The following is a 27811-nucleotide window of genomic DNA, read 5'->3' as shown; positions in this document are numbered from 1 at the left end:
TTGTCATCTAGATGGTGTTGCTCACTTGGCAAATGAAGGTAGGAGTAGAGGATGAGAGACGTCGCCAGCAGAACTCACAACAGCTACAGATAAACCTTTGGAGGGAATACCAGGGGCATCTCCATAAAGTGGAATGAAGTCCAGGTTGTTTTTATTATTACTTTCCAGGGAGCATAGTCTATGGGTTCTCTGTGATATTCAATAATTCCTAGTATTCATGGTGAAATGAGTGATTACTGTGTGCCAGACATTCTCCCGGATGTGTTGTGTATACTAATTAATTTTCATGATCACTACAATATTTTCTACCTTTTACTGGTAGGAAAGTTGGGATAAAGGAATACTGAATGATTTATGCTAGATCACAATAGGTAGAGCAGGATTCAAACCCAGATAGTGAAGGACAGAGGAGCTTGGTATGCTGCAGGTCATGAGGTCACAAAGAGTCCAATACAACTGAACAACTAAACAACAGTCACCAGATCCCATAGCTGGCCCTCTCACCCCTGTGGCAAAATTCTCCATAATCCATTTAGGAAGACAATACCAAAAAGTCTGGACAAATAGTTTCCTGCCTTCCCTCAGGCAAATATATTCAATGACTTTGATACAACTTGCTTAAAAGAACAAAGAGTGATATTTATTCATCTGAGTCTTATGAAAATAAAGTCCCAAAGTGGCAGAAACAAAGAGTTCTTGGGTTCCATTTGGGGCTTTTTCCCATATATACCCTTAACATATGTAGTCTTTTCCTCTTTAAAACTCTTTTCTCTCTTTATTCAAAGTAGGCTCTGGCTCTGAAGTTTACCATTTTTTTTTTAAAGATCGGGAGGGAAAAAGTAATTTATTCTAATACATCTATAGTTTTGTATTTCTGCATATAGATTATTAATCATCTAAAACATATTTCTGGGTGTGGTCTATAGTAGGAATCAAATTTATTTTTCCTAAATGATGGACAGTTGTCCTAGTAACAGTTGTTGAATGATTTATCCTTTGCCTGGAAAATCCCATGGATGGAGGAGCCTGGTAGGCTACAAGCCATGGGGTCACAAAAAGTTGGACATGACTGAGCGACTTCACTTTCACTTTCACTTTACCTATTGAAATGACTAAATTACTACCTTTAGTTTACCCAAATTCTGAATATATGTAGGACTCTTTGTGGATTGTTTATTCTACTCTGTTGATCTATTTGTCTATTCTCATACTAATACCACACAATTTAAGTTACTCAAGGAAATTTGATGTCTTCCTTTTCAAGCCTTTGTTAGCTAGTTTTATTCAACCACCATAGATATTTTAGGATAAGTCTATCAAGTTCCATTTTTTTAAAGCTGATCTGTTTTCTGGAATTGCATTGTATTTTAAAAGATATTATAATAAATTTAATTAATCAGTTTTTAACTAACTTAGAAATTAGTTTTTAAAGAATTGCTTATTCAGGATTATGATAGGTTGGGCAATTTATTCAGAGTTTGCTCTTATGTTCTTAAATTCTCTTTAGTAGTTGTATACATTTTTATTAGGATTTTAAAGGTGCATCATAATATTTATCACAAAGTTGACATGGTTATTTTGGAAAGGATATCAGTCAATTATACAGTTATTACAAACTTGTTGCAATAAAAGAAGGTTTATTGCATTTTCTCACCACTTTGGACTTAGCATAATGTTTCAATGTAGAACCGAGTGATTTTATTTCCCCAAAATGTAGTTTGATTATTTTGCCTTACAAAAAAATGCAAACAAATTATTTCAGGGATTCAGAAAGAAGAAAGCATCTAATTTAAAACCACTCTTACTTTTCCTGATGGAGTTTTAAGAAACCCAAAGTTCTAAAGCAAATTACTGAAATCTGAGTTTCCTGTTTATTTGTTTTTTAAACTAATTTACTAATCTGATGTCCTTCCTTGCTGTTATTTAAAACTTTAGATGGAAAAAGTGTGGTAAAAATAATGAAAGCAGTGATAATTTTAGATTATGTTTTATTCAAACCATAGTATCTGTATACTTTATTCAAATTCTAGTATACCGTTATTCCATTGATTACTGATTTCAATTGAACATTCAATTTTATTTTACTTGAAAAATACTAGCTGAAAACGTAAAAGTATCCTTGAATAATATTTAAGATTTATACCAAAAAGGACTTGATTTTACTCCCCGATAGATCTTTTATCTATAGATCAGTTCAGTTCAGTTGCTCAGTTGTGTCCAACTCTTTGTGACCCCATGGACTGCACCATGTCAGGCTTCCCTGTCCATCAACAACTCCCGGAGCTTGCGCAAACTATTGTCCATTGAGTTGGTGATGCCATCCAACTAACTCGTCCTCTGTTGTCCCCTTCTCCTCCTGCCATCAGTCTTTCCCAGCATCAGGGTCTTTTCTAATGAGTCAGTTCTTCACATCAGGTGGCCAAAGTATTGGAGTTTCAGCTTCAGCATCAGTCCTTCCAATGAATATTTAGGATTGATTTCCTTTAGGATTGACTGGTTTGATCTCCTTGCAGTCCAAGGGACTCTCAAGAGTCTTCTCCAACACCGCAGTTCAAGAGCATCAATTCTTCAGTGCTCAGCTTTCTTTATGGTCCAACTCTCACATCTATACATGGCTACTGGAAAGACCATAGCTTTGACTGGACAGACCTTTTTTAGCAAAGTAATCTCTGCTTTTTAATATGCTGTCTAGGTTGGTTATATCTTTTCTTCCAAGGAGCAAGCATCTTTTAATTTCATGGCTGAAGTCACCATCCACAGTGATTTTGGAGCCCAAGAAAATAAAGTCTGTCACTGTTTCCATTGTTTCCCTGTTTATTTTCCATGAAGTGATGGGACTGGATGCCATGATCTTCATTTTTTGAATGTTGAGTTTTAAGCCAACTTTTTTACTCTCCTCTTTCACTTTCATCAAGAGGCTCTTTAGTTCCTCCTTTCTTACCTATAGATAGTTCTGTGTTTATATCATTCCTTGCCTTGTTGGGACATTTATTAAAAATTAACATTTAATCAGAGATAAATTTTTCGATTTCTTTTAAGCTGCTTATTTAAATAATATATCATGTAAAAGAATACATTAATGTTTTCACATAATTGTTCTTCTTTGACCTTCACACCAATATTGTATATTTGAAAGGCAATGGTTTATTCTCACCATTTAGTGAGTAACAAGATTGACACAAATAAAACTGCTTGCTCACTATCACATAGCTTATTAATAGATTACCAATCCGATGGTCTTTCTTGTAAAATCAACTCCTTTCCAATAATCCTTTTTAAAAAGCCATGAAACCACCTCTCAAGATTCCTGTCTTAGTTTATTTTTAGTTTGTATGTTATTTCTCGTTACATTTTTACTAGTGCCAGTTTTGGAGCAGAGCTGTGAGGACACCGTAAGAATGGAATCTTCAGGGGTGATAGAAAACCACATAGCAATTATAGTGTGGATCTCACAATAATACAGAAGGAATAAATTACAAAGCTGCAATCAAGTTAGATCTAAACTCAGGTGATGTGAATATAGCAATATTGTACTTTCTCTATGTAATTGCAATTACTTTCAAGTTTATTTTGTCATCAAACAAGCAATTTTTCAATCAGTGCAGCTTCTGCAGATCAGCACTCTGGTATATGAATCATTGAATTCATTTATCAGGCACTACCTAATGCTTAGCCCCACCCTTCCAAAAAAACAAAAGGATCAAGAAGTTTGAGGAAGGATTACATGGAAAGCAAACATTTGGAGGACAAACGTAATATCACATTTTATCACATAATATCACAGTGGTTCTCATTCTCAAAAAAAAAAGTTTAAATTTGAGAAGAGTGGAATAAATCTTTTAGTATCATACATGATATTATTATATAGAGAAAGTATTTGTCAAAATGCACATAAAGTATTTTTTGTGCTTGGTTAATTTTTTTTTCTTTCAGATAACTTACATAAACATACATAGGAACTATTTGTTTGGACAAAGAAGACATTTAAGCAGAAACAGTGTGCCTCACATTTCATGTCCTTACAGAAATGACAAAGTCAGTCCCATGGGACTGACTCCAAAGTTGTCAAAGCACTTTTCTCTTCAACTTATGAAACTTTCTCAACTTACGGTCCCAAAGAGCTACTCCCATTTATTCTAAATTCTGTGGTAGGAAAAATCTATTTATTTTTTCTAAGATAGCATTTATTTTTTTCTTCATGAAAAACATTATCATTTAATCACATTTTGTCATCCTTAATTACCCAGCACTAGTCATAGTGAGTTAAATTCAAAATCTGCTAGGTAGTTTCTTTGCCAAAATAAATTTACAATCTAACTTTCGATAGGAAAGGAGTGAAAATAAGTAAACAGCCAATTAGCTAAATGAATGAATGAATGAATCTCTAATTGACAAAAGAATAAATTAGAAAACCAAGTACTATAGTAAATACCAAACTGTGTGATACAGTGAGCTCTGTCATACCTTGCAAAAAAAAGAGTCAGGCTGTCCTGGAACTAACAGAAAATACATTTGTGTGGTAGACATTTAGCTAGATTTAAAACATTTAGCTAGTGTTTGAATTGGCAAGGGTGTGCAGAAAGGGCAACTTCAGGTGACAGAGAATAGTGACTTTTCAAATTGTTTTTTCCTGTTTGCATAAATTTTTTTCAAATAAGCTGTTACTTTAAAACTTACTATATAATAACACAAAGCAGAGCTGCTCTGATTGAAGTGAGGCGAGAAATGGGTTCCAGAGTCCTGTGAAATTTGTCTTCTTGGTTTCTCCTGGGGTTCTGATTTAGGCATGTTCAAAATTATACACTTATATTTCATCTTTTCTGTATCTTCTGTGGCATCTTTGAGTATTACTGCCTGTGTCCATAATGGAGATGTTTACAATAACTCAAACTTGAACCAGGGTCCAAGCAGTAAAAGGGAGGAAACAAAAGGATAATTAGGAAGTGGTTGTAAAAGAAATAAATACAACGTGTTGAAAGGGATTGCTGGGAAGAGGAAGAAAGGAATCTGCAACATTGCTGAAGTAATGAGTGTATGTATCAGGAAGAAAATCAGTGGTACTAAGCAGAGAACTAGAAAGTCAAGAGAAGAAGCTATATTTGTTTCTTTTAGTATGTATATGTTTTATTCATTTTTTCCCTTTCACTTTATCACTGTGCTGAGATAGGCTTTAAAGCAGAGACTTAAAGACCAGACTTATTCTAGTAGGATCTTTAAGTCTTGTCTTTTCTGAAAATCTGGAATCTACTCAGAGGCATGTGATTACAGACAGCCCTGGCCCTGCATTACTTACAGCATAGTGTGAAAGCGTTAGGCGCTCAGTGGTGTCTGACTCTTTGCAACCCATGGACCCCGCCAGACTCCTCTATCTATGGAATTCTCCAGGCAGCAGCACTGGAGTGGGGACCTTCTCCAGGGGATCGTCCAGACCTAGGGATCGAACCTGGGTTCCCTGCGTTGCTGGCAGATTCTTTACCATCTGTGCCACGGGAAGCCATTTACACCGTACCAGGGACTGAAGATAGAGTGAAACTATGACATACTCTTAGACTTCAGAAAACTCCCAAATTTGTGGTAGAGACATATATTTAGATGAATAAACTAATGTAAAATTAAAACTGAGTCAAATAGTGGGGAAGAATGGTGCCTGGTACCAGGGTAATATATACCAGGCCTAATCTTTTCAGAGAAGGTATCCATGAGGCAGTGATATTTAAACTGATAGCAGGAAAGCATGTACAAAGGCAATAAAGAGAGAAAAGAAGCCAGTAGGACTAGAGCATAGAGGGTAGGAGGTAAGAGAGAAAGCTGGAGAGGAATGCATGATCATTCTAAGAGTATTGGCTGTCATTGATGGGGAAAAGGAGGGTCATGCGATCATATATGCGTCTTGGAAAGTTGACTCATGTTGCATCATAGAGAACTGTTTGGAGAGTGGTCAGTTGAGACAGTCAGAAAGGTGAATAGTAGAGAAATACAGAGAAAGTTCTTGGTATCTTGGACCAGAGTGGCCATCCTGAAGATAGAAAGAAGAGAATTAAGATTCAGGTGATAGCTGGTAGATGGAAGAGATTGAAATTGGTAATGAGGGTTAAAGGAGAGCAACAATAGATTAATGATATATTAAGGATAATAACTCTTGACATGGCATCATTATTGCAAGAATCACTTTTCCAATTTAAAATTTGGTTTTATTTATGGAGTTTTGATATGGTGATGTTTTACAGTTAATATAATACTACATATAATTTTTATTTACGTTTTTGCTTCTGGTTTTGTTTTTGCTTAAGGATTTATCCATGTGCTTAGAAAATGTAAACACTTACCTACATTTTTCTGATTCTTTTACAGTATTTTTTCTTGTTTTAAGGAATGACACTAGTAGGATTTAGATCTTTAATACATCTGAAATACAGACATATGTACACACATACATGTATATATGTATTCAGTATAAGACGTGAGGTAGGTGAGGATCTAAATTTATTTTTCCTTGTAGATAGCTAATTGTTCTATAACTCATATATTAAATTGTGATTCCAAGTCATTTACCTTTTTATGAAGTATTTTTACAATGAATGTGCCACTGAGATTAGCCCTATAAGATACAAAAAATTAGACATAATATTCATTAAATAAGTGATCTATTTTCTTAAATAACCCTATAAAAATTATGTAGAAAATATTTTAAATGCCCTTCAGTATTGGAAGGAATAGCACTGAATAGTCATGAAAACAAACCTCAAAGCTAGTGGGATTTGGAGTGTATAATTTTGCTTGTTTATAAAATACATCTTTTTAAGTCATTGCTTGTACTAAGCATTGTTGTATTGCTCAGCTGTCATCTGTTTTCTTCTTGGAATTCTACCTTTGCTTCTTAGAACTAAAAAGTCATTTATTTTATCTGCTCAGACAAGAGGACTTTTTTAAAAAACTCCTTTTAACCTAGCTTGAAAGATAACTCTGCAACTTGAAACCCAATTATCCTTTCTCTTTTACTAAAGCTATTGAGTGTACTATGACACTAACTGGATCTCATGAAATAATTTTATCAGTCCCTAAAGCAAATTACATTTTTCTGTTGTGTCAACTTGACATATGTGATGCAAAAATGCCGTATACCCAGTCTTCAGTAAGGAAATATCAGTGTAATTAAAAAGGTCAAAATGACTCAAATAATTGTCTCTTCATTTCCAGAAAACTTGACTTTTAAAAGATGATGCTTTACTTATTTTTAGTTTAGCACCATCTTGGAAACACCTACCTGTTAATTAGAGCTGTGATTCCCTTCCATTCCCGCAGCAGTGCTAAGCCTATGCAGAAGTCTACAGCACTATAATTAGGAATTTTCTTCTAAGAAAAACACTATAATAGACATCCTGCCATGCTTATTTTATTTTAATTGGATGTTTAGCTCTAGGGATCTTCATAATTTTTCATAAAACTTTAATGTTAATAAAATCAGCTGGAAGGAAGCACTACTTATCTCCTTGATTACACCATAAGGAGTAGGATCTTAATTTGAGCCTTTCTGTCCTTTTCTTTTTTTTTTAAGCTAATGAGAGCAAAGAGTTTTAAGTGAATCAACACAATGCATCACCAAGTACTGCTTATGACCCATGTGAAAGAAAAATTACACATGACAGAGTTAAGCAGAGCAGGAAGACTTTATTCAAAACTGTTGCAATAGAGGAGAGAGACTGAATTCAACTACCTCTGAAACACAAGGCAGGAGAGTTTGTAAGTGCTGGGATGAGATCATGAAAAACTTCTGGAGGACTTTAGCATGGACATTGGTCAGTGATATCAGACCATCTGTGTTTGCTAATTGGTGGTTATGGAAGTAAGCCTCCTACCCCCCCCCCCCCCCCTTAAGATAGGGACATAGGATTTGTCTTTCTGAATGATTACATTTCAAAGGGCTACTTGATTTCAAAGGGATATCAGCTACTTGATAAAAGAGTCCTGGTTTATAAAACTGGCAAGAGGCTGAAAGATTTATGATTCAAAGGAGCAGAGGCAGCGTTTACAATCACAAGTTTTCTAAAGTGAATGTTCCAAGAGAAGAGAGGTAAGGGACCTTAAATCAGGTAGAAACATGTCCAGAGTTTAGTACAGCTAAAGGGAGTATCAAGGCCATTTTGGTCACCCATTGGTGATCTACTAGATTTTAGCTGATGATCTGGAAACTGATCTAAAAGCTCAAGTCTTTTCTTATAGGCAAGGTATATACAATTTTAAAATCTTTACCCTTTATGTATACTAAAGGCTACTCACAAGTAACCTATCAAGTTAGATGTTAGGATATATAGCAGGAAAATCTTTGTGTCTGCTTTAAAGTGCCAGAAATTTCACTGTCTAGAGTTTACAAAATAATAATAATAAAGGTATCCATTGATGCCAGACACTATATTAAGCATGTTTTATATAATGTACACAACAGTCCAGGAGCTCTTCTTTTCCCAGAAGTTGTAATTTGTCTGGGGTCAGATGGGGAATGGAGGAGCAGATCTCAAAGCCAGGGCCATGACTCCAGAGCCAGGATCTTGGCTCAAAATAAACATGCATGAGCACAAGCTGAAAGAATGAGAGAGGAATGAGCAGGAGAGGTTCATTTTTCTTTCCTTTAAGTAACTGAAATGTACCCCCAATCCAGTTCTAACTCTACCCACTTTAACCTTAGTTTTGTCCTATTTCTTGAAAGGAAGATTGCTGTGTCTCCATGCAGGTGTCAAAGACCTTCTTCCAGTTTTGCTTTCATTCCCATTTTCCGTGGTCTCTCAGCATCACTTCATTTACTTGTACAGGAATTATTAATGTGACAGAGGCCAGCCTGACTTAGACTCAGTTTGGACTCTTACGATCATTTCACATTCCAGTGGCACAAAGCAGGAAAGATGATGGGGGTCCTCGACCTTTCACCCTGCTTGGGTGACTACATCAATTATGAAAATAGTAAAAAGATATATGACCACCATCAGTTATGGTCTAAGAGTATTGGAGTGAAAGTGACTACTTAAGTGAGATATAAAAGCTTTAAGATATGTGCCAAATCTTTTACAACACAGATGGGTGAAGACTTCTGTTACATTGCATTTTTAAGCTTAAAGAAACATTCAAAAGCCTGAGAAATAATGCAGAATGCTGAAAATTTTCCATTAGAGAAGCAGAGTTCTTAGAGTAAATGTTTGATTCCTGTTTTGGTTACCAACTAGTCTAGGAGTGAATATGTGAATTTATTAAAAATTAATTACAAATATTTTATTAAGTACTCTACTCAGGAGACCCCTGGGAGCAGGCTATCTAGAAAGGCATATAGTCAAGTAAAATAACAGGTACCAAAGGCATAATTAATACACTTTTCAAAATTAGACAGCTGTTATGAGTTTATATATTTAGTGTTTGTCTTTCCCAGTAGGCAGTCAACTCCATGAGGGCAGGGACTAGGCTTCTTTGTTGCTCTACCATAGCAACCGACATGTTGTAGAAACATAATGAATATTTTTAAATGAATGAATGTGTCATTCATTCTGCAATTATGAGAGGTAGCCAAAATGACGGAAAGGATTACATCAAGAATGGTTTGGTCAGGGAAAGTTATTGAAATTGTCGTACTTTCATAGATCTGTTATCTTTCTCAGAAGTTTTCAAAAGTTTTATTAATTGGATTCCACTAGGTTTCCCATCTGCTATGCACATAACATTGCATTATGTTCTTCTACCCAGTTTATCCAATAAGACCGTACTCTATAATGTACTGACAGCCTAAGTCAGCTTTCTATGTAATGAATATTAAATTTTCATTCTTTAATCTTGAGAAATAATATCTTATTTTCATTTCAGAGTATATTTAAACATAGACCTACTGACATTAAACATAGACCTACTAACATAAACCAGTTAACATTAAACTGCATGATGCATGACTTTTATTTGTTGGAAGATCATCAACTTAATAGCTTCTTACAAATGGTGCTCCGGATTACCCTGAAGTTACTTCCCTGGTGCTCAGATAATAATGCCTGCCTTTTATTTGTTGGAAGATCATCAATTTATAGCTTCTTACAAATGGTGCTCCGGATTACCCTGAAGTTACTTCCCTGGTGCTCGGATAGTAAAGCGTCTTCCTACAATGCGGGAGACCCAGATTCGTTCCCTGGGTTGGGAAGATCCTCTGGAGAAGGAAATGGCAACCCACTGCAGTACTCTCGCTTGGAAAATCCCACGGACAGAGAAGCGTGGTAGGCTACAGTCCATGGGGTAACAAAGAGTCGGACATGACTGAACAACTTCACTTTCACTTTCTTTACTTGAGGAACATTAATGATGATCACTAAAAATGGTCTTGTAGCCTAGGTTTATAATTATAGAAGTACGTGTCATTCTCTAAGTAAAAAAATCGTAAGTCTGCTCCATTCTTGTACCTTCTACCTTAGTGGATAATATGATGTTCATTCAAATTAATAAGCTTATGATCAGTCTTTTGGGCTTCCCTCATGGTTCAGGTGATAAAAAATCTGCCTGCAATGCAGCAGACCTGGGTTTGATCCCTGGGTTGGGAAGATCCACTAGAGAAGGAAATGGCAACCCACTCCAGTATTTCTTGCCTGGAAAATCTCATGGACAGAGGAAATCCCTCCTACCTGGAGGGCTACAGTCCATGGGGTTGCAAAGAGTCAGATAAGATTGAGCAACTAACACTTTCAGTCTTTCATGAGGGTAAATGATTGGTAGCTTGAATTTGGGGAGAATGGAAATAACAAATCATAAGCAACAACAGAAGTCTTTAACTGTAGCTTTAGCATCTTTATAGTTAAAGAGGAAACAACTTGGGCTTTCATAACTGGAATAAAATTCATGAGCTAGAAAATAGACTACTTTCTTTTTTTTATTTGGAAAGCAAGGTATAATTTTATGCATGATCAGTTCCAGCATATAGTTAATACGTTTCCTTCAGAGGATAAGATTCATTAACTGTGTTCATGTCTTTCAAAATTGCATGGCAACAACTACCTTTCCATTTGTTTTTCAGAGGTCTTGAAAGTCTAGTTTTGAAGTGATAACCTCCTTCTTTCCCATTGTCTCATATGAGTTATTGTGCGGTAATTAAATCACCAGTGAAGGGCATAGTTAAGTTATACTGGTATGAGATCAAGAAAGAATGTGTGTAGGTTTGCAAAGAGGCAGCTTGAAAATGTTTTGAAAATTCTTCTTTGCTCGTCACTGTAATAAATAGTGAATAGAATAAAAGATTTAAGGTAATATTGAATGCAAAAAATTTACTTGACTATTTACCAGATTTAAAAATATCTACAGGGGAAGTGAATTGTATAGGTTTCAACAATCATCTGCTATTATCTTAACTATAATATCAGGAAGCATTTGTATGATCACTGCCTGAATGTGGGTATGTCAGGCTAAATCTAGCAAATTGATATGCAATCAAGTTCAATTATCATTAGTTTTATTTAATCATAGTATTATTTTATTTCTAACAGGGTAATTTTAATTAAGGTATATGGATTTATTTAAACTAACAATTGACTATGTGCCATAATATTATAAACTGAAATCTGATGAACTTGGTGATTTTTTTTTATTTTAAATCCCTTTGAAGTTTGCCTATAATGGCGTGTGTCCAGAATATACCCTGCTGGGAAATCTGTATCACTTGATGATTTTCTATGTTGTCTGAAAGTATTTTTAAGCTGTTGCAAATATATACTGCTGAGAAAACTTCATCACAACTAGGAGTATCTGGAAGCTATCTTCTGTGTTGTCTGACAGGTTGTTTTTTCTTAAACTAAAATAGCTAACAAAATTAAATGTAACAGAAAAAAAAGTACCAGTTTTAATAGTACAGATTGCCCATATGAGATTGTTTAGGATTTCAACCAAAATTAGACTAGCTAATTAAACAGAGGCAAATCATACAGAGCATTAATACAGAGCTAAAATTAAAACATATCCATTTACCAGATTGTCTTTGACAGGATTCCTTTGGTTGCAAGTGACAGAACCACAGCTAAACTACCTGAATGAGAGATGAAACTACTGTCCTAGGACACTAGGAAGTCTGGGGGTAATCTTAGGTACAGCTCAGAAAGTGTTCAGTGTTCTCAACAGTGCTGTCTTTCTTGTATTGCTTCTCTGCCCTTGTCTGGGTGCAAGGTCTGCTTTTCTTTCTGAGGAATTGTAATATGCAAAATCTGAGCCTGTAGCCAAAGGGAAAGATTTTTTTGCTCATACCCAGGAATGAAACGAATCTGCCTGCAATGTAAAGAATCTGCCTGCATTGCAGGAGACCTGGGTTTGATCCCTGGGTCTGATCCCTGGGTCAGGAAGATCCTCTGGAGAACGGAATGAATGCCAACACACTCCAGTATTCTTGCCTGGAGAATTCCATGGACAGAGGAGCCTGGCAGGCTACAGTCCTCATGGTGTCACAAGGAGTCGGACATGACTGAGCCGTTAACACTTTTCACTTACTACATACTAATTGGCCGGATTGTGATTTGTGATTGACCAGATTTCCTGTTTAGGAAAGGTGAGACTCATGTGGAATAAAAGGAAAAGATATTTTTAGCGTCGTTATCATTTTCAAGGGTACAGTTTAGTGATGTCAGCTATATTCACATTGTTGTGCAAAAACAGAACTTTTTCATCTTTCACAACTGAAACTCTGTACCCACAGAACAATTCATTTCCCCTTCCCCCAGCCTCTGGAAACTACCATTCTAGTTTCTGTCTCTATGGATTTTACTACTTTATAGATCTCCTAAAAGTAGAATCATAGTATTTGTCTTTTTGTAACTAGCTGATTTAACTTAGTGTAATGTCTTCAACTCTGCGGTTCATCTGTGTTGTGGCGTGTGACAGATTTCAAAAGGAGAAGACATTTTATGATTTTTTTGTTATTTTAAAAGGATAGTCAAGAACACAGATGCCCTCAGGCAACTTTAAATTCATAATGCAAACATAAAGCAACTTTATGGGGCTGAAAATTACTGGAAAATGCACTGCTCACTTAACATTTTTTAAGTGTATTCAAAACACTGGGTTTGCCAAGTAAAGAAAGGCAAAGTCACAGTTTTGGACCCACAACCTTTGAACTACAAGTTTTAACACCTTCTTCTAAGTAGACTTTGGGATGATTTTTTTTAATGATATGATTTTTAATTTTTACACATATATTTATTAAATCTTTTGTTTTCAGATAATTATTGATTCACATATAGCAGCTAAAAAATAATGCAAAGAAATCCCATGGATTTCTTAAAGCAGTTTCTCCCAGTGGCAAAATCTTGCAAAACCATAGTGACATATCCCAGCCAGGATATTGGCATTAATATATTCCACTAATCTTATTTAGATTTCCCAAGTTTTACTTATGTTTACGCAGGCAGTTTCATGCAATTTTATTACTTGCGTACACTGAATTTTTTAACTAGAATTTGTAGATTAGATGTGGCTATTGCCAAGGTCCTATTATTTTTATAAATCTTTAGTGGCAAAATATGTAATGCTGTCAGTGTTATGTGACAAGCATGAAGAAGGGTATATCTTATCATATTTAAATTAGTTCTTTGCTGTCAAATTCCAAAACTTATTCAAACTGTATACCTTTAACATTTTTTCATTCTATTTATAATTATAGAATGATATATAGATATTTATTTTTCCCAAACTTATTTCTTCTCCTTAATATTTAGAATTAGGTACTGTTTTCATTGTGTCATTATTACCAGAAAGGCAGGACATAGTTTAAGAACTTTACTGTTAATATGTGAAGATAATAATTGAGGAATAGTAATAGTGTTAATTCAAAAATTCACTGTTTTGCTCAGAACCTTTATATCTACTAGTCTTAAAAAATAAAAGAAAGATCACTAGGTATTTGCATCAAGGGCACTAAGACTCTCCCTTTAGTTATACACAACTGCATAACTAAATCATGAGTAAAATGAATTAAAATATTTGCAAGGCAAATTTCCCAGCCCTTAGGTACCTAGTCACCATTATATTTTACACAGCTTTAATGATTTATTGTTTCCTTGTTCACCTTCATAAATTATTCCACTTTGAGTCTGTACTTTCTTGAACAAGAATACCTTCTTTTCCCAAAACCTCCTTAGTCTGATATGCAGGAAGAGATTTAAAGTGAATTTTCTAAATTAGAGAATCCTTTTTTTTTTTTTTAATTTTATTTTTTCCAGTGGGTTTTGTCATACATTGATATGAATCAGCCATGGATTTACATGTATTCCCCATCCTGATCCCCCCTCCCACCTCCCTCTCCACCCGATTCCTCTGGGTCCTCCCAGTGCACCAGGCCGGAGCACTTATCTCATGCATCCCACCTGGGCTGGTGATCTGTTTCACCATAGATAGTATACATGCTGTTCTTTTGAAATATCCCACCCTCACATCCTTTTTATGAAAAATGAAGTAGCCTGATGGGGACAAAAGAACTTATAATAAATTGAAATAAGTTCTTTATGTAAATAAATTAAAGACATTTTCTCTTTCATAGAGAAAAAAATAATTAAATTATTTTCTTAATAAAGAACACAAAGCTTCCTGATAATGGCATGGCCTTTTATTACCACTTCATTTCAACCAAGACCTCTTAAAGACAATTCAGTGTCTTCTAGGTTTTAGATGATGATCTGAAGTTAAATGATGGCTGTACTGAGCATATTTGAGTTCTTTTCTATGGAAAACGAGGCCATTCTCCTTTACTCATTTATTCAATACTTACACTAATGATAATAGTAGTAAAAAAAATTATAACTATAGTAATAACAATAGCTTACTCTTATTATAACTCTCATTAATAGCAAGTACTCTAAACAAAGTATTTTTCTAAGTCCTGAATTATTTCTCTCTAAACCATCATAACTTTATGTTTCATTTTTTAGCTTTCTTAATTTCTATCTTTTTTCCCCTTTACTGAGCCTTCCACAATGTTTATTCTTTATTTTTCTTATGATTTAATTTTCACATCTGAGTTTATTTTGTATAACATACAAAGATATAATATATGTATATATATAACAAAGATATATAATAAAGATAGTTTATCTTTATTTCTTAGTTCTGTGAACTGACATTTCATCTCTGCCATCACATCCCTGAGATCTTATATTTCTACTTTGTTGTTTTCCAAGACAGAGGAAAATGCTTCTTATGATTTTTAGAACTGTCCCTTAGTATTTTCCTCAGTTTCAATAATTATTTTCTTGGTGGGGTGAGGCTATTTTTCATCTAGTCTTTTTCTCTTGCAGAAACTTTGAAACACAGAAACTTGCAGAAACACTGAAATCAGTCAGGACCCATTGATGTCAGCTCCTTCTGTGATTTTGTTAGTGTGAAATGATTTTTACTTTCATTATGAGGTTGTGGAGGTACCAGGAGATCAACTGAAAATTCTATAAGGGAAAGGAAATCCTGAATTATTTCAAACAAGCTAATATAATTTTAAATGTGTATTTTATACTTTTTCTTAAAATAATTTTGTTATACTCAAAATTTTGTGTGCTAAGAAGCAAAAGTGACTGCTTATTCTAGTTTTGGTCCTAATCTCATTATTCTCAGGAGACCCTTGTTTAAATCACTTAACCTTCTTGAACCTTGGTTTCCCAAAAAGCCCCATAATATGTTAGTGTTGAGGATTTTTGTTAGCAGAAGGTTCCTCAGTGGCATGCTTGATACACTGAAGCACTGAGTGTATATGGCCAAATTATAACCGTTCCCAAGCATTTCCAGAAATGAACAAAGATGAAGCAAGCCTAGAGAGTGCTGCTCTCATTCTCTGAAAACTCCTAGTCAAAAAGAGGAATCTCAGGAGGAGGCTCGCAAATCCTTGTCGATTGTCTAGATTGATACCAGACATAGTACTAAGTAGTGTATATATATTTTTTTCTTATTGAGCAACATTTTAATATACATTGAGGTGGTTGGCATTTTCTCTGTTATAGATTAGGAGACTGAGATTTAGATAGATTGACTAGGAAATGGCTTAGAAATGGTGGAGCCAGTACTCAAGTCTAGATCTGGCTAATTTCACAGCCAGGCTCTTAAACATTCTCCTGTCTATGCTGCAGAGCTTGATCCTCCCTACATATATACAGAAAATTTGGATATACTCTATGTTTTGTAATGGAAAATATAACATGAATTCAAGATGAACTTATCATTACCACACTACCTAGAGTATGTATGAGTATGCTCTTTTTAAAGATTGCCCCCCTCACTGACTTTGTTTGTAATATTTCTGCAAAGGAATACACTAGTAAAATAAACACTATATAGGGAACCTGTGTTGTAATGATATGAGTGATACAAGTTACTTAATCATTTTATACTGATAATTTTTGTTCTATAACAAATGTCACTTTTATCAGGTTGTGCAGTATTAATCACTTCAGTATCACTAAAGGAGCTAGATAAGTCTGCGATTTAACAGTTCACCTCTGAGCAGCGTCTCCTATTTAATTTAGCATGTTCCTGTTTTGTTAGTAATGTAACGCAGGCCTTAAGAAAGAATAGTTTCAGAGAGCCAATACTTTGTAGAGGTGGTAAAATTAGTATTCTATATGCCATTAGAATTTTTTATCTTGTTGCATACCAAAAAAAACCCATGGAAAACTACCTAAAGTAATATGCTGAGGCAATTTCAGGTGAAGGATAATAAAACAAAAATAGAGATATAATAGCCCATTCATATGGATTTAATTTGATTTAACATCAAAGTTTCAAATAAAAATTGGCATATGTTTTTAGGAAAAAATATTGGATGTAACTAAACTCTCTTGAATCAAGTCCGAAATCCATCTCAAAATATCTGCTGTTACATCCTTTAAGGTCAGATGATGTTGATTTGAAAATCTACAAGTGTAGTATAAGAACCAGGTGAAATACTGGAGATAAAGAATCTGCCATGGTATTGGTCTTACATTTTTTAGGTCACCTTCGCTAGGAAAATTCTGATGTTCATATTCTCTCTCTCTCTTCTCACATATCCACACACATTTATGTACATACATATCAAAAAACCTACCTGGTTTTACATGCATGTATATGCATATTTTTAAAAGAAAGTTATTTATTAATTGGGGGATAGCAAATACATCTTAAGTAATAGTTGAGTGAATGTTCACAAATTAAATACATATGTGTCACCATGACTTAGATCAGCAAATACAATACTGTTAGCACTGCAGAGCTTCCTGCCCCCTCTCTGCATTTTTGATCAGTATTCTTATAGCTAACTGTATCGGTTAGCTGTACCTGTTTCTTAATTTCTTATGAACAGAATCATATAAAATGTATTAATTTGTACATGGCTTCTTTTACTTGTTTGTGACTTTGTGTTGTTGAGTAGTTGTATTTCATTTATTTTAATTAATGTATTGTTTTGTATTAGATCTATTTATCAATTCTTGATGTACATTCAGGTTACTTTCAGTTTGGGTGTATTATGAATAATACTGCTTTGAAAATATATATATATATATATATATATATATAGGTAAATGTATGCATGTATTTGTATTGGGCATATTTCTAGAGTAGAATTACTGAGTAACAGGGAATGCATATGATCATTCTAGTCAATACAGTTTTCCACAGTGGTTGAACCAAGTTACATTCTCACCAACCGTGTATGAGAGTTCCAAGTCTGTTATTAATACTTTGACAGCGCATTATGTATCCTTAGCCATTTTTGTAGGTTAAATATCACATTGTGGCTTTAAATTGCATTACATTGGTGATGAATGAGCTAGAGAAATGTTTTGTTTGTTTGTCAGGCATTTACATATTCTCTTTCGTGAAGTGCCCATTCAAGATTTTTTTCCCATTTTTCACATTTTACATCATTTTTGTTATGAAATATGGTATAAGTAATTCTTATTAAATATTTTAGTTTAAATGTGTTATTGCTTAGTTTGTTTCTAAATTTATTTCAACATCTTGATTTCCTTCTATTTTTCAGATGCAGCAACTGTTCCATGAAAATTATGAACACAATCGCAAGGGTTATATCCAAGACCTTCACAACAGCAAAATCCATGCAGCCATAACACTTCATCCAAACAAAAGGCCTGCCTACCAATACAGGCTTCATAACTACATGCTCAGCCGCAAAATTTCTGAACTGCGCTACCGCACCATCCAGCTCCACCGGGAGAGTGCGCTGATGAGCAAGCTTAGTAATAGCGAAGTGAGCAAAGAGGACCAGCAGCTGGGAGTAATGCCTTCTTTCAACCACTTCCAGCCTCGGGAGAGAGAGGAAGTGATAGAATGGGAGTTCCTGACAGGGAAGCTCCTTTACTCAGCATCTGAGAACCAGCCTCCTCGCCAGAGCATCAACAGCATCCTGAGAACAGCGCTGGATGATACCGTCCTACAGGTGATGGAGATGATCAATGAGAATGCCAAGACTAGAGGACGGCTCATTGACTTCAAAGAAATTCAGTATGGCTACCGCAGGGTTGACCCCATGCATGGGGTGGAGTACATTTTGGATTTACTTCTCTTGTACAAAAGACACAAGGGGAGGAAACTGACTGTGCCGGTAAGACGCCATGCCTATCTTCAGCAGTTGTTCAGCAAGCCTTTCTTCAGAGAAACTGAAGAGCTAGATGTCAACAGTCTTGTAGAGACTATTAACAGTGACACTCAATCCTTCTCCTTTATATCTAATTCTTTAAAGATACTCTCTTCTTTTCAAGGTGCCAAAGAAGTGGGAGGGCACAGTGAAAAGAAAATACACATTCTTGTTCCTCTCATTGGAAGGTATGACACTTTCTTGAGATTCATGGAGAACTTTGAAAACATTTGTCTTATCCCAAAGCAGAATGTAAAACTGGTCATCATCCTTTTCAGTAAGGATTCTGGCCAAGATTCCAACAAGCATATTGAGCTTTTACAAGAATATCAGAACAAGTACCCCAAAGCAGAAATCACCCTGATCCCCGTGAATGGGGAGTTTTCCAGAGGTCTTGGTCTTGAAATGGGATCTTCTCAGTTTGACAATGATACTTTGCTGCTATTTTGTGATGTTGACTTGATCTTCAGAGGAGACTTTCTCCAACGATGTAGAGACAATACAATTCAGGGACAACAGGTATACTACCCCATCATCTTTAGCCAGTATGACCCAAAGGTAACCAATGGGGGGAACCCTCCAACTGATGACGACTTCGTCTTCTCAAAGAAGACTGGATTTTGGAGAGATTATGGATATGGAATTACCTGTATTTATAAAAGTGATCTTCTGGGTGCAGGTGGATTTGATACCTCAATACAAGGCTGGGGACTGGAAGATGTAGATCTCTACAATAAAGTCATTCTATCTGGCTTAAGGCCCTTCAGAAGTCAAGAAGTAGGAGTGGTGCATATTTTCCATCCAGTTCATTGTGACCCTAACTTGGACCCTAAGCAGTATAAGATGTGCTTAGGATCCAAGGCAAGTACTTTTGCCTCAACCATGCAACTGGCTGAACTATGGTTGGAAAAACATTTGGGTGTCAGGTACAATCGAACTCTCTCCTGACAATCCAGGCAACACATATTGCCTTTTTTAAAGGGGAGTTTACCTCATTGTTGGTTGTTGTTGTTTAATTTTATTATTGTTATTTTTATTATTATAATTATTATTGTTATAATTTTATTTTGTTGTCCAGGTCTTAAACTACTCTTGGTTGTCTTCCAAAGAGTGTTTGTTGACCTCAAACAAGAAGAGTCTGCAGTTCACTGATATTTCAGATTTCTACTGAAGTCAATAGGCATATTACTTTTATATATCTTTATTTGAGATTGAGTTAAATTGTGGCAATCAAATGACTTTTGAAGCTCATTCAACATGAGAGACAGCTTAGAAGAATGTTCTCTTGGGGCTTTAAGATGCAATATCGACTTTTCTTTCGTTTGTCAAATTCAATGTGATACAAATACTTACTGGTGAAAGGTACCACAAAAGTGCTTTATGCTTCCTATGGGGAAGGGACTCTGTAACATAAACTTGAGTTTTGTAATTTATACAAGGACTTAAATATATAGACAATAATTTTCTTCATCTTTAGGATTTTTAAAGTAAATGAACACGTATGATTGTAAGTTTATTTTTTAAAAAAAGTTTTAAAAATTTGAGGAGTTTTGTTCCACAAGCAACCGGTACTGGCTACCCTGGTCTTATGACAATTATCTTACTCCTCACAACTGTCTGCTATAAATGCGAATGAACTTTATTTTCTCAAGGAAATATGATTTAATTAAATATTCATGTACATTTTAGAAGCTTTATGAAACAATGTCCTTCATTTGCTGGCAAGAAGATAAAATATGACAGAACCTGGTTATTTATAATAAAACAGGTATGACAGTATTCTTTTTCAAAAACACTGAAAAATTTGTGTTGTTTCCTTTTGGTCAAATTTGATGTACTTCTTAATGGTCATAGTCATCAAAGCATGCTTGCTACAAAGGCTGGAAATATTAATAAGGGATTATGGGCATGATATTTATATCAATATGCTTTAAGTTCTAGCTTTCATAAACGATTAAAATGAGCAATTTTTTAGTCAGTAATTTACAATCTGGAGGAAGTATTCCTCTTCGATCTCATTAACTTTGTGATCAAACTGAACCAAGAACAGGTCAAAAACAGATTTTAATACAGGTTGGCAGATGGCACAAAGATATGAAAATAGCTGCAGAAATTATAAATATAAAATTAATTTTACAATTATATTGCTATTTATAAAACACATAGGAAAATGTTTCATTTCTATACCATTCTTTCTCAAAGCTGAATCAGTAGTGCCCAGTTTGTAGAAAAATATAATCTTATTCAATAAATGTAAGAAAAAATGAAGCTCTGTATAAGAAGCTCTTGTGAAAGCATATTTTTTAAAATTTCATCTTGTAAATAAGTAATATATTTGCATCATTCCAAAATCAAACAAAAATTTCAAATGTCTACCAGTCAGTCTCACTCTCTATTCACCCAAATATGTCCTTAACTGCACATAACCACCATTTTAGGTGTATGTATGTTTGTGTGCATGTTTTTCTACAGTTTCATAAGCAGAAAAGACATATATTTATTTTCTTCTCCCTTGATACACAAAATGTAGCATATTATACATGCTGTTTTATACTTTTTCTTTTTTCAAACTAGAACACTAAAATTTGCATCAAAATTGATTTGAAAGCAGTTACAAGTTATTATCATTATTTGGAACTGATTGTGTTGAGGTCATATAGCATTCGCCTTAGTAATGACCTTCTTCTGTGGTAACCATCTCTTTTATCAAAGACCTTTTAGGGGTTTCAAAAAAATAACATTGCTTAATATTGTGACAAATATGGCACTTTCCTTGACTAAAACATATAATCTTAATAATGTAAGATTCATTAGAGAGGAATTAATGGCACTTTTAGATGTTAAAACTCTTGACAAGGCTGACATTTCAGAGTTGATCTCTGCTCTCGTGTTGTCTCTGTCCTTCACAAACCTCTTCTAATAGCTCTTTTCCTGCGTTGTGTTCTTAGCTCTTTTGCAGATTTTATTTTCCTTGTAATAAGTATACTTATATTCAGTAAAGATAGTCACCTGGGAAGATTTATTACTAAATAATAATTATTAATGATGCTATTAATGGAGAAAAGAAATCAGTTGCCTTTAATTAGGGCAACTGAAATAGCAGAGTTTTACTGAGGAATAAATGCAAAGGCCTCATTTAAAATCCCTCCTAGTGTCAGAAAGTCATGAGGCACCTGTCCAGGGATGAGGTGGCATTCTCCACTTTCATCATTTCTCTGATGAAATTCTTCTGATGAAACAAGGGAATGTGGGGATCTCATTTGGACTTAATTACACATATGCATGCTGTACTGAAACTAACATAAATGTACTTAAATTCTATTTTATAATTTTGCATTAAGCTTTCCTATGATTTTTTTCAGGTACTGTAATATTTCTTGACTGAAAATGTATTGAAATGATACTAGCAAAACTAAGAGTGTTTTTCTGTCCATGGAGTATCTATTAGTTAAAACCCCATGGTTGAAGGGTAACACAATGTGAGTGCAGCCTGAAGCACAGTATGTGTGTGTTATTGGCATTACTTTATTTGGACAGCTATGGATGTTCTATTTAAATATCAGCTCAACAGCCATTTCGTTAACCTTCAGCATCATCTTATTGATCACCTTCTGTTCACTCAATATAACACTGTACATTTTACTTATATTATCCTTTTATATGTAATCCTCTCAATAGCTCTCAGAATATTGATTCTCTTTCTTCATTCAACAGATATGGAAACTGAGGCCATGAGTCATGAAGTAACTTATCCTGAATTCACACAGTTGGCTTGTTTTAGAATTAAGAAATTTATGATCATTACTGTCTGAATAGAAAGCACCCGTCTTTCTACTGTAACCCATGGCTTCTCAGCTGTTGGGGAGAATGTAAGGGACGACGGGGGAGCAAAGATCCAGCCGACTCCATGGCCACATTTGATCTGTTATTCAGCTTGATTTGCTCTTTGCTTGCTCTCGACAGAGAGAAATTTGCTGATCTTTTGCTCAGTTAGAGCCTCTTTAGGCTTTGATCCCAGTCTTTGCCCACTTTGCCAGCTCTCTCTGAATAGCACTGTGTTGGAGCAGGATTTCTTCTATCTACTTGCTTGCAAGTCATTGGACCTCAACTAGCAGGAAAAATTTTTCAGAATTCCCAATGCCAGCAGCAGCCCTTCTACGTGGATTCAGCCAGCTAAGAGCAGAAGCTGTCCACAATGAGTGCCACTGCATAATTGCTTGACTGTTTATGTCACTTTACCCTGACAGACTTAGCGTGATGCAGCTGATATATTTCTGAATCTAAGAGTTGAGCCCTTTGCGCCTAGTTAATAGACGGGAACTACTGGAATGAAATATCCAAGTGTGTGAACTGATAGTCCAAACCAAGAGACTAAATGCTCCCTGGAAAGGTAAGTTAACAACATCCCCTTGTTTTTCATATGAGAAAGCTGAAGCCCATCTCTAGTTAGCGGCCCCATGGCTGGGCCACTCTGACTATTCATGGTTGCATTTTCAGATTCTCCCTGGGCAATTCCTTCTTCCGGGAGGAGGACTCAGAAGATGAGGCCTTTTTACTTTATTTTTTAATTGGAGTGTAATTACTGTACAATGTTGTATTAGTTTCTGCTGAACAACACCATGAATCAGCTATTAGTGCCCATGTATCCCCTTCCCCTTGAGCCCCCCTCCCACCCCTCGAGGTCATCACAGAACGTTGAGCTGGGCTCCCTGTGTTATATAGCAGCTTACTACTAGCTGCCTGTTTTACACATGGTATATGTATATATATACACATATACACACACACATATATATATATACACATGTCGGTGCTATTCTCTCAATTTATCCCATCTTCTCCTTCCCCCACTGTATGCACAAGTCTGTTCTCTACATCTGAGCCTCTGTTCCTCCCTGCAGATAGGCTCATCAGCACCATTTTTCTAGATTGCACACATAGTGTTAATATTGCTCAGAGAGAGGCCATAGTGCTGCCAGGCCTATTGAGCCCTCACCTAGGACTGCCTTGTCCTGGAGCCAGTAGCCTAAGGTCGACCTGGACCTAGAAAGAGACTTAGTATATCTTCCTTCATATCCTCTTTTTACCCAAAAGAAAATGTGTTTAATCAGGTAAAAAACATGTTTAGTCAAGTAAAATACATCAAGAGGAGTCTCAAATAGCCAATAAAGTATTTGTAGCTTCATCTGGGCCACAATGATGAGATGTGCATGGGCGAATGAAGGCATCACCATACTTTCCATTATGTGGCCATCTACAGTTCCCTCCCTACCTCCTCATGCTTTCTGAGTCTCTGTATCCGTGGTTCTGCACCCCACAGGAACTTAGTGTGAATATCTAAGAGGGGACTGTAGGTAATCTGGGGAATTGGCCACTTCAACTCCCATTTGTTCCTAAATATTGATGGCATATCTCTTCAGAAGTAGTCTGTGATTATGAATATTATGGGGCAAAGTAGTATCCTGAAGGATAATAAATGCATCTGTTCTCATCTCTTAGTGCTGCTGACTTGCCTACCTTCCCCATCTGTACTTTGATTAGCATCCTAATCACTGTCAGGCATGTAGTACAGATAGTTTCTGCTGAGGCCAGAAGCCTCCTAGGCCTTCCGTTTAGAGCAGCAACAGCAGAGGCAGGATGGAGTCCCAGAATATACCGGTGGGCTCTGCCTCGTGCCCCACAGCCTCACTCAGGCACCAGTCACGCTGCCAGGGCTGACTCAACAGATGGTGGGATAATGAGGGATGATGAGTCCTCGGCAGTAATTCATGCCCCCAAGTGATGACACAGCCACATCTGCAGCAGACAGCAAACCGCCTGATGCTGGCACGGTGAAGCCCGGATGTTCTAGTATTGCCTGCAGTTTGACATCTAGTTGTCTGTCTCCCTTTTCCTTCCTCTTGTCAGAAGCTGCCAACCTCTGTGCCATATTTGGAATTCTCCCCCATGCCGGATTTTATATCAGTAAAATTCAGCCACTGTTTATTAGTCCCTAGGTTGGTATCAAAGCTGAGAGTGCTGAGTTTTGATTATCCATCATGCACTGGTAAGCATTCTTGCTATTCTATCAGCACCCAACCTCAGTCTTTATTTATAGAATCAGTTCTGAAGGAATTGGTATGTCTAAGATTAGAAGGATAAATTTTTATTTAAATTAGATATACCATATATATATATATAGACTTCAACAGGAAAGAGGTTTTTTTTTTTTTTACTCCTAGAATGTTTGCTCTTATCTGTATGCTAATTGATTAGCAAACATTTATTTAGACCTTGCTAAGGAATAATGTTCTCCAGTAAAAAAATTTAAGACTGTGAAAAATATTACATGAAGGCAAACCTCTCACTAGTATTAGGGTTGCTTCTGTGGGGCTGGTCTCCATCTCATTCTCAGTTCTTCCTCAAATTCTATTTCCTAAATTCCCACAAGCATCACATTTTCTCATTCTCTCTTAATGGGTAGAAGTAGGTGTATACCTAGGTGAATTTCAAATATAGACATACAAATCTGCCTTGATCCTTGTGACTGGATCTTGGCATCAAGTGTTCAACTTGACAAGAGTCAAAACTAACTCAGTCCAAAAGTTCATATGAAAGTGAAAACAAATACAACAACTTAAGGATTAATCAGTTGATCACTTCAGTTGCTCTGTTGTGTCTGACTCTTTGCGACCCCATGGACTGTAGCACACCAGGCTTTCCTGTCTATCACCAACTCCTGGAGTTTATGCAAACCCATGTCCATTGAGTCGGTAATGCCATCCAACCATCTCATCCTCTGTCATGCCCTTTTCCTCCTGCCTTCAATCTTTCCCAGCATCAGGGTCTTTTCCAATGAGTCAGTACCACCCATCAAGTTGCCAACGTATTCGAGCTTCAGCATCAGTCCTTCCAATGAATATTCAAGACTGATTTCCTTTAGGATTGACTGGTTGAATCTCCTTGCAGTCCCTTGGACTCATGATCTTCTCCAACACCACAGTTCAAAAGCATCAGTTCTTCGGCACTCAGCCTTCTTTATAGTCCAACTCTCACATCCATACATGACTACTAGAAAAACCATAGCTTTGTCTAGACAGACCTTTGTCAGTATAGTAATGTCTCTGCTACTTAATATGCTGTCTAGGTTGGTCATTGCTTTTCTTCCAAGGAGGAAGTGTTTTAATTTCATGGTGGCAGTCACCATCTGAAGAGATTTTGGAGCCCTAAAATATAAAGTCTCTCACTGTTTCCATTGTTTCCCCATCTATTTGTCTTGAAGTGATGGAACCAGATGCCATGATCTTCATTTTTTTTTTCATTTATTTTTATTAGTTGGAGGCTAATTACTTTACAATATTGTAGTGGTTTTTGTCATACATTGACATGAATGATCTTCATTTTTTGAATGTTGAGTTTTAAGCCAACTTTTTCACTCTCCTCTTTCACTTCATCAAGAGGCTCGTTAGTTCTTCTTCACTTTCAGCCATAAGGGTGGTGTCATCTGCGTATTGAATATTATTGATATTTCTCCCGGCAATCTTGATTCCTGCTTGTGCTTCATCCAGCCCAGCATTTCACATGATATACTCTGCATATAAGTTAAATAAGCAAGGTGACAATATATAGTCCTGATGTATTCCTTTCCCAATTTGGAACCAGTCCAGTCCATCATTCCAGGTCTGGTTCTAACCGTTTCTTCTTGACCTGCATACAGAGTTTTCAGGAGAGAGGTAAGGTAGTCTGGTATTCTCATCTCTTTCAGAATTTTCCACAGTTTGTTGTGATTCACACAGTCAAAGGCTTTGGCATAGTCAGTAGAGCAGAAGTAGATGTTTTTCTGGAACTCTCTTGCTTTTTCGATGATCCAGCGGATGGTGGCAACTTGATCTCTGATTCCTCTGCCTTTTCTAAATTCAGCTTGAATCTGGAAGTTCTTGGATCATTTATTGTTGAGGCCTGGCTTGGAGAATTTTGTGCATTACTTTACCAGTGTGTGAGTTGAGTATAATTGTGTGGTAGTTTGAACATTCTTTGGCATTGCCTTTCTTTGGGATTGGAATGAAAACTGACCTTTTCCAGTCCTGTGGCCACTGCTGAGTTTTCCAAATTTTCTGGCATATTGAGTGCAGCACTTTTCACAGCATCATCTTTTAGGATGTGAAATTGCTCAACTGGAATTCCATCACCACTACTAGCTTTGTAGTGATCCTTCCTAAGGCCCACTTGACTTCACATTCCAGGATGTCTGGCTCTAGGTGAGTGATCACACCATCATGGTTATCTGGGTCATGAAGGTCTTCTTTGTATAGTTCTTCTGTGTATTCTTGCCACCTCTTCTGAATACCTTCTGCTTCTGTTAGGTCCATACCATTTCTGTCCTTTATTGTGCCCATCTTTGCATGAAATGTTCCCTTGGTATCTCTAATTTTCCTAAAGAGATCTCTAGTCTTTCCAATTCTATTGTTTTCCTCTATTTCTTTGCACTGATCACTGAGGAAGGCTTTCTTATCTCTCCTTGCTATTCTTTGGAACTCTGCATTCAAACTCTGTATATCTTTCATTTTCTCCTTTGCCTTTAGCTTCCCTTTTTTTCTCAGCTATTTGTAAGGCCTCCTCAGACAATCATTTTGCCTTTTTGCATTTCTTTTTCTTGGGGATTGTCTTGATAACTGCCTCCTGTACAATGTCACGAATTTCCGTCCATAGTTCTTCAGGCACTCTGTCTATCAGATCTAATCCCTTGAGTCTATTTGTCACTTCTTTGTATAATCATAAGGGATTAGATTTAGGTCATACCTGAATGGCCTTGTGGTTTTCCCTACTTTCTTCAATTTCAGTCTGAATTTGGCAATAAGGAGTTCATGATCTGAGACACAGTCAGCTCCCAGTCTTGTTTTTGCTGACTGTATAGAGCTTGTCCATCTTCGGCTGCAAAGAAGATAATCAATCTGATTTTGGTATTTCCATCTGGTGATGTCCATGTGTAGGGTCTTCTCTTGCGTTGTTGGAACAGGGTGTTTGCTATGACCAGTGCATTCTCTTGGTAAAACTCTGTTAGCCTTTGACCTGCTTCGTTTTGTACTCTAAGGCCAAATTTGCCTATTACTCTAGATAGCTCTTGACTTCCTACTTTTGCATTCCAGTCCTCTGTAATGAAAAGGACATCTTTTTGGGGTGTTAGTTCTAGAAGGTCTTGTATGTCTTCATAGAGTCATT

General features: G+C 36.1%; 1 protein-coding gene across 1 annotated transcript in view; it reads left to right on the top strand.

Annotated features, from left to right (window-relative positions):
* The window catches only part of CHSY3 (chondroitin sulfate synthase 3), a 279896-nt gene extending 259504 nt beyond the window's left edge, over positions 1–20392 (top strand). Inside the window, exon 3 of the mRNA XM_061150852.1 lies at positions 17999–20392. Coding sequence (XP_061006835.1) covers positions 17999–19561 — 1563 coding nt within the window. The 3' untranslated portion in view covers positions 19562–20392. The remainder of the gene's footprint in view (positions 1–17998) is intronic.
* Positions 20393–27811: the final 7419 nt, after the last annotated feature.

Source organism: Dama dama, chromosome 9 (assembly GCF_033118175.1).
Source record: "Dama dama isolate Ldn47 chromosome 9, ASM3311817v1, whole genome shotgun sequence".
NCBI classification, from domain to species: Eukaryota; Metazoa; Chordata; class Mammalia; order Artiodactyla; family Cervidae; genus Dama; species Dama dama.
The sequence above is the reverse complement of the archived record's forward strand: the minus strand, read 5'-3'. Positions and strand labels throughout refer to the sequence as shown.